The sequence below is a fragment of the Papaver somniferum genome, chromosome 3 (assembly GCF_003573695.1).
Source record: "Papaver somniferum cultivar HN1 chromosome 3, ASM357369v1, whole genome shotgun sequence".
In the NCBI taxonomy this organism is placed as follows: Eukaryota; Viridiplantae; Streptophyta; class Magnoliopsida; order Ranunculales; family Papaveraceae; genus Papaver; species Papaver somniferum.
The window spans coordinates 196171078-196178534 of record NC_039360.1 but is presented as its reverse complement, the minus strand read 5'-3'; the positions used below and the strand labels follow the sequence as shown (position 1 = coordinate 196178534).

The following is a 7457-nucleotide window of genomic DNA, read 5'->3' as shown; positions in this document are numbered from 1 at the left end:
TTAGGGGCTCATAAACGAAAATAACGTACCCATATTGACTCGATTAAATCTTGACTTTTGTTAAAAATAATACACTTTAAAATTAATAACTAATCAGATTTATTATCATGCCCTTCACTTTACTAATATTTACATAATTATCATCCATTATCTTTAACTGTTTCATGAACCCTTCTCCAAACACATACTAGGCTAAGGCTTCGGCTGGGTATGGCTGGAGTCCAAGTAGGATGTTGAAGTCTTGCCTGCTTCCTAGGTTGATGAAAGGAAGGCCTGGCCGGCATGTTTTACCTCTCAGCAGTATCTACAAGATTATACCCAAAATTCTACCTGAAAGGTTCAAATTTGAGTTGTCTAAATTGATGATTTAGTTTCGAGTTTCGATAAAATTTCTTGTTAAGTAGAAATATAATACTGTAGTAATAATAATCCTAAAACAACCTCTTCTGCATTTTCATACAAAATCGCAACTCCTTTTTATATCCGATTGGAATGATGCCTATCTTTAAGGTTTACCAAAAAAATCAAATTCAAACTCCATATCATCCTCCAATTTGAACAAACAACGTTAAATAATTTGAACCAGTCAAATACAAAAATATACAAATTTCATCTCCGCATATTAGAATATAAACTCTTCCACAGAATTATTATTTTTGCATCATCAATGTATGAAGAGAAACTGAGTAAGAAATGGAAACATCAAACAAGAACAAGAAATCATAAATCTCTTCACCAGTACTAGTTTCAACAAACTGTTCAGGTTTCAAATCATTTTACATTACTTGTTGTCACCTTCTTTGCAAGGATTCAAAAACATATATCCGACCATCGATCAAACCGGTCTCAAAGAAGGCTTCTTCTTATATCTCTATAAATACTTCCAACAAAAAACCGAGCTCTCCACCTCCTCCTCCCCCAACCGAACAACATCCTCAGAATCACTTCACTGATGGGAAAGAAGCAGCATACGTTTATTGGAAAAGAGTCCGGCAACTAGAACTCGATCTTCTTCAAATTAATAAATGGATAGATATAGAGAAGAATCTTAGAGACTATATTGATAGTAGAAATGAAAAAAAAAAAATGATAAGCTCGAAGGAGATCACAGAAGTGGGATTAGCAATAATGTTCTCCTAGAATCTAAGCTTATGAGACTTGTTAGTGGGGAATATGTCTATGTCACCAATAAAAGTAGACCTTGGGGAAGAATGGTCATGCAGATTTCTGCCCCAAAAATTTTGTACAAGGAAACTGGATCTAGTACTGCTTTTCAGGTTTACGTTTACTCTAATTCTTTGTAGAGATCGTCTATTCTCCTTCAAGAAATGTTCATAATCGTGTAAACTTTGTTTCTTTTTTTTTTTTGAACAGGTCTTGCAAGAAATGACATCCATGGGTGAAAGCCATATGTGCTGTTGGTTGCTCGAATCAATGCCAATGGGGGAATTTGCGTGCGAAAATTTAACTGAGAAGGTGTCACGTGGTTTTGAAAAGAATTTAATGGAGAGCATACTTAGAAACTCGATTAAGAAGATGGAAGGTTTGGCTCTGGAGGGTTTATCCATTATGATGGGCGCAAAAGGAAAGGCCGCTAAAGAAAAAAGAGCAGAGACGAGAAAAGAATGTATAATTATTGCTGTGCTGATACAAATGAGAGATCCAGAAGAAAGTTACAAATCTTTTGGAGATGTGATGATTGGGTTAGTTGAGGTTTTTGTTGCAGAAGAAAGTGGGTTCTACATCGAGGGTGTTCATGTTGCAGGCATCTGGAATGGTTTTCAGAGACCCAATGCGAAGATCAGGGCTAGAAAAATGGAAATCAAGGACGAAGAAAATCATATCTGGAGTGTCACTTTGAGAAGTTGTGAAGAGAGATATAACTGTACCTGTTGGAAATGTGTCAGGAACCCTAATCTTGCTTTTGCTTCATGAATGTAGTAATAAGTGATTTGTCTTCAACAAAACGCTATTAATTATTTTCAAATTAATTTAATTCTTGTTCTAATGAAATTGTTAGGGAATGCATTCAGTGGAAACGTTAACCCTTGGAACCTTGAATCCGTTAGTTTGTTAGGGAACAACTAAGAAAGCAAAAAAACATCAGAGAAACATGAATATGCACCACAGTTCCTGCGTACCAACTTCTGCACCTAAGCACCCCACAAAATTATCTGATACGTCATGCTAAGTAGCTTCATCTATACCATGCCTACTTTTCATTTCCCTCTTTATAGAAATCTGAGTTTCTCTATTGACAATGTACAAAATGTTCATATAGAGTTAAGATTTTATATTCAGTTATACAACGAAGTCCTGAGTGTTTTGGGGGGTTTACAAAGTAGAAAAGGGAAAGGGGATGCAAATACGAACTCTCATATAAACAACTAATTTCAATAAAAGGCAGTTTTGAGTTCGATAACAAATAATCTCATAATACAGTATGCTAATTATCCTACAATGTCTATTGCAAAGGTCAAGGAGACCTTAATTAGTGCTATCAATCAGAGTAAGTTTACAGAAGTTTACAAGCTTAGTTCTTTGTTGGCATGACGGACTCTCAGGGCTTCCGAAGAAACCTCTACTGATGTTTCTAGACTCCCTGGAAGAACAACAAGGAACAAATTTCAGTAACGAATAACACCACTGGGAGTATTGCAGAAAGTCTTTTAACTAAATTTTAGAATTTCAAATAGCAGGATTCAAAAATTGTGCTCCTATACTGAGAAGAAGAAATTCTTATAGCAAGTTATTTTGTTTAAATTCAATATATGTACTTCATCAATAAAAAAAATATATATATAAATGTATTGGCCTCAAAAGCAATATATGCAGTTAGGGATTTATCTTGGAAAGAGGTCAAGTTTTACGAATCAAGTTCGTTAGGAAAGAGGTCTGTTTGACTGTCATTATTTACAAAAACACGAATAACACAGAAGAAAAGAAAATATATTTCTTCCTGTTTATCCCAAATAGATAAAAGAAAGTTGCACTTCTGTTTTTTGTCTGAAGATAATGAAAGACGAAGAGAAGGGACACAATGATACCTTAGCTGGTGTTGAAAGGATTAACTCCCTGCCAGAATCTAAATGGTCATTCATTCGTCTGCATAAATAAATGAAAGTGCATAAATATGCAAGAAACTGAAGAACCGCCATCCAAAACAAAGTCGTGTTGCTACCTCGGCCTCTCAGATTTGGACAGATGCTTGGACATTACCGAAGCCTGCATCTAAATACAGAATGATCAGAAAAAACCAATGGAAAGCTCAAACAGGACTAACACATCCATGCAAATTTCAAAAAAAACAACTAATAAAAGAGACAGAGAGATGTCTTAGAAGTGATGATAATGCCAACTACAAACTCTAATATACCCACCGCTCACCAATAGTCTTAATGTATCTTGGTAACATTTCAACATCTTTAAAACAATACGCATTTCTGCTAACTACTACCTAGACGCGGGGATATAGAAATAACCAAGATAGTTCAAGAAAGGAAAAAGCCAACATATCTTTGATATCTAACTAATGAAGGTCCAATGTAAAAACAGTCAATTCTCAATAACGCCAGAAAGATGGATATCAAAACTACATAACCAGAAAATTACAGCACCTGCTCCTGGATAATGCTCCTTGCCTCAACGAGCTGAGCTTCAAGTTCAAGTTCCCTCTCACTTGCCTCTGATGTAACATCTGCTCCTTTTTGTGCATCTTGCAGTTGAACCATCCGCTCCTTCGAACAGATAAATACATGTGATATGATGAGAGACGAGTTTGAAGACAATAGTATTATGGAAAAAAAAAAAGAATACATGGGTATAAAAATGCGTGTAACAATCTATTCACCTTTATGGAAGTCATTTTAGTTCGCAGGCTCTCTTCAATTTGATTTCTAGCCATGGGAAATGGTAGGTCAAAGACATCCTGGAAATTACACAGATAAACGAATTTACAAATCCTCATTATATACACAATAAATCTAAACTGTCAACTTATGAAAAGGACATAAAAACGACAAAAAAGAAAGAAAAAAAATCCCACCAGACTATCAATTTGCAATATAAACAAAAAGGGGGCTGAATAATACCGTTGTACCACCCAATGGAGACTGCGGTGGATCAGCATCAAGTCTTTCATTGTCAAACAAAGTTTGTTTAGATAACCCATTTGGAGCATTCAAGAACTCTCGCATATCCATCTGCAAACATCAAGAACTTGGTAGTAGTTTAATGCATCCCTATAGACATTGTTATTCTCGTAGACAAAGAGCAATTACATTAACAAGGGAGTAAATGTACAAGTATATGTATAAAATGATTATTTATCAAAGGAAGTTCAACCCGATTTTTTTTTGTTTTATTTTTTTTTTTTTTTGCGCAATTTCTATCCTTTCAAAGGAAATGAAGAAACCCATGGTCGACCGAGACAAGAAATAAGCTACATTGTTAGCATGTTTTATAAAGCCATTTATTTTGATTATAGAATAGGTTATATTATATCCTACAATCAACTGTATTGACCCACACAACAAAAAGTTTGCTGATAAATCTAGTCTCCCAGTTTTTAGACTGCAGTAATCAATACCAATAATACAAGCCTATCAAATTGATACAGGCTAGCATAACAGATAACTCTCAAACACTGCTCACAGTTAGTCAGGTACCTGCATTGAACGTAATAATGCCCTCAAGTCAGCATTCTCGGCCATAAGCTCTTTCTTCTTCACCTCATAAGCATCCACCTGTTGATTGCACAAGAGGTGTTAGTAAAGAGCTAACAAGCAATATGCGCCAAAAGAAATTCATAAATTAGAATGAAGACATGTATTTCGTACAATCATTTTATAAAAGTCACTGTCAGCCTTCTTTCCATTCCAAGTCCCACGTTGACGCCCTTCTTTCTGTAAAGATGGATATATAAGCAAAGGGTTAGATGCCTCACATGACATTCCCGTACTACTGCATATGGGCATGTGAGTACCTGAAGCAAATTCATTATCTCCATGCCTGATTTTGACTCCTTCTTTTTTTCCATTAAAACTTGATTTAACCTCTCCTGCAGAATAACACGTTATACACATTTATGGAATTAATACCATTAGGAAAAAGTTACGGACAAGCTTTCATAAGGATTGAGATGGCTAATATGATCTTACCTGCAGCTTTATGTACTCCTTTTCTTTTTTCTTCGTTTCATGTATCTGTTGAGTTCGAACTTGCTTTCAAGTTTCATTGAGTACACAGAGATGACTGTCAGAAATAATACACTGACAGATAACAAAGTGGAACATATAAAGAATGAAAAGTTGACTTTACGACTTATGGTCACTAACCTGATTACCGATGACCATCCGCTGAAATTCATCTCGCTCTTGCTGCAACTTATCAATTTGGGCCTTGAAGGTAGCAGCAGCTTTAGCTTCCTAACCATGTAAAAAGTCGTGGGATGTTATATGATGGTTCTAACATAACAGATACAGAATTAATTATCCTTGATCCACCATTAGAAATAGAACAGAACCTATATATTTACTCTCGAAAGATAAGTTTATGAAACTAAGTGCCTAAGAATTCAAACCTTTCTGGTTAGTGTAGCCAACTCTCGATCTTTCACTGCTACTTGCGCCTCAAGCCTTTCAACTTTGGCTTCTAATCTCGACATGTCAGATAGCAGCCTACAACATGAGAAAACAAAAAATTATTAGGAAACTGCTAGTTAACCACATAAGTAAGAAAGGTTAACAACCTAAAACTACACTACATAATGCAATGAATGAAAGAAATGCTTCACATTTACTTTTTGTTATATCTTACTTTGACACTCCATAGAATATTAATGGTTATCCACAGAACAATAAAAAAATTCTTTGAATTACAATTAGCACCATACATGTCATTTATACTGAGTTACAGCTTACAACCTTAATTGGGAAAGACATTTCAAAAAAGCAATAGCATCAAGTGTATTATGGAGGTTACCCTCTTATTGGGTTGGTGGCTATAGCTATACAATGACCACAGTCTTCTCCTGGTTACTTATTCTTCGAAAGTATAAGGCCACATGCAAAGTTAGGTTCGCTCATGATGATTACCCCCTTGCAAATGGGTGAACAAAATCGCACTCCTCTAAGTACTATGTACTGTTAGTGTCAGCATTATTATTCCACATGGCAAAAGTATTGAAAAATTCTTTTTACTATTTTTCGCTACTCAAAAAACAGAAACGAAGAATAGCCAACCAAAGAAACGGAACAGAAGGAACAATGTGACAGAGACTGGGGGAATATTCGACCAAATGGCCAATTGAGAAGGTCATAACGGTCCTCATTGACCCTAATCAAGCAACTACCCCTCCACATTGCAAGTGAGGGCATAAAATTTAATAACTAATACCTACATTTGATATTTTTCACCAGACACCAATTAAAATAGAGGATCGCATCCAGAACTTTTTCCAAGATTGAGGAGACATAACACATGAATACACCAATCAAAAAGTAAAACAGAAATATCGAATTTCCTCAATTTTCCTATACTACATAATTTTTGAAGTAAACTCAAGAAGACGAAAGAATTACATTCACCTCTGTCTCTGCTCATTAGTAGATTCTCGGAACTCGATATCACGTTGTCTTTGTTGAAGAAGTGAATACATACAATTGCAAGTACGAGCAATTGAGATCTAAATACATAAAAAAAAATAATAAAATTTAAGTTATATTCGAATGAAAACGCACAAATGAAGATAGAAAGTGAAAAGAAAACTTACTGGATCATTTGCAAAGAGATCAAGGGAAGCAGGAAATCCAAATGTAACGAGTGTTTGATTCAAATACTTTGCACAATGATCTAGGTTTTCAGTATTTGCAAATGCATATTCCCTGTGTAAACAAAAATGAACATCAACTAAAACCCCTAAAAACGAATTTGGACTGAACCCTGCTAAAAATAAAGAAAAGAAAACTAACCCTAACCCGAAACTCGACTGGTTGTTAGATGCCTGCAAAAGAATTTGACAAACACCATTAACTGAGAAATTAGAGTTGCGAGAAGATAAGATTTCATCATTATCAAGATTTATGGATTTCTTACTCTATGATCGAAGTCGGCTTCAGTCGAACCCATTTGATAAAAGCTTTGTGCTATGTAATGGAGATGTTTAGAGAGAGAATATGAATTTTTCAGTGGAGTCTTTGGTTTGAGTTTTAAGAGAGAGTTAGAGAGAGAGAGATCTAAATAGTGTGTGAGACTAAGTGAAAATTTGAAATTAGCGATGATGGGTTGGGTTATATCCTGTGCTGCACGACAAACGCGATACGGCCACGACCCGGTACACGCAAAATCTCGAAAAGAAAAACCGGGTCATGGCGACCTATATATATACTAGGAATTACTAGGTAGTCCAGGAAACCCAGTACTGGTTACTCTCTAATCCACCCCTAGAATAAAATTAT

The 7457-nt window shown here is 35.4% G+C and overlaps 2 protein-coding genes across 4 annotated transcripts; one reads left to right on the top strand and one right to left on the bottom strand.

Annotated features, from left to right (window-relative positions):
• The first annotated feature begins 624 nt into the window (after positions 1 to 624).
• Positions 625 to 2174, top strand: LOC113362001 (protein PLASTID MOVEMENT IMPAIRED 1-like). The gene is made up of 2 exons (XM_026605032.1): positions 625 to 1277; positions 1375 to 2174. Exons 1-2 carry the CDS (start codon positions 1152 to 1154, stop codon positions 1933 to 1935), a joined length of 687 nt encoding a protein of 228 aa, XP_026460817.1. The 5' UTR covers positions 625 to 1151; the 3' UTR covers positions 1936 to 2174.
• A 201-nt stretch (positions 2175 to 2375) lies between these two features.
• Positions 2376 to 7244, bottom strand: LOC113358365 (afadin- and alpha-actinin-binding protein-like). 3 transcript variants are annotated; one of them, XM_026601914.1, is made up of 16 exons: positions 7096 to 7244; positions 6972 to 7003; positions 6773 to 6884; positions 6588 to 6685; positions 5582 to 5678; positions 5337 to 5426; positions 5160 to 5222; positions 4985 to 5059; positions 4839 to 4904; positions 4668 to 4745; positions 4092 to 4202; positions 3851 to 3928; positions 3618 to 3737; positions 3182 to 3231; positions 3048 to 3105; positions 2376 to 2602 (listed from the first exon to the last, which is right to left on the bottom strand). In XM_026601914.1, exons 1-16 carry the CDS (start codon positions 7126 to 7128, stop codon positions 2594 to 2596), a joined length of 1170 nt encoding a protein of 389 aa, XP_026457699.1. In that variant the 5' UTR covers positions 7129 to 7244; the 3' UTR covers positions 2376 to 2593. The 3 variants fall into 3 exon arrangements, with proteins under 3 accessions (XP_026457699.1, XP_026457700.1, XP_026457701.1); XM_026601915.1 differs by having other exon boundaries at positions 3182 to 3225; XM_026601916.1 differs by having other exon boundaries at positions 6978 to 7003.
• Positions 7245 to 7457: the final 213 nt, after the last annotated feature.

What these genes read in the sequence shown, in the direction of transcription:
- LOC113362001 (XM_026605032.1), top strand. Translation starts at nt 1,152, where the DNA reads ATGAGACTTGTTAGTGGGGAATATGTCTATGTCACCAATAAAAGTAGA. An exon ending in GATCTAGTACTGCTTTTCAG is followed by an intron (nt 1,278 to 1,374) that starts GTTTACGTTTAC and finishes TTTTTTGAACAG; the next exon opens with GTCTTGCAAGAAATGACATC.
- LOC113358365 (XM_026601914.1), bottom strand. Translation starts at nt 7,128, where the DNA reads ATGGGTTCGACTGAAGCCGACTTCGATCATAGA. An exon ending in AGGAGTACATAAAGCTGCAG is followed by an intron (nt 5,060 to 5,159) that starts GTAAGATCATAT and finishes GTTATTCTGCAG; the next exon opens with GAGAGGTTAAATCAAGTTTT. An exon ending in TCCAAATCTGAGAGGCCGAG is followed by an intron (nt 3,106 to 3,181) that starts GTAGCAACACGA and finishes TTATTTATGCAG; the next exon opens with ACGAATGAATGACCATTTAG.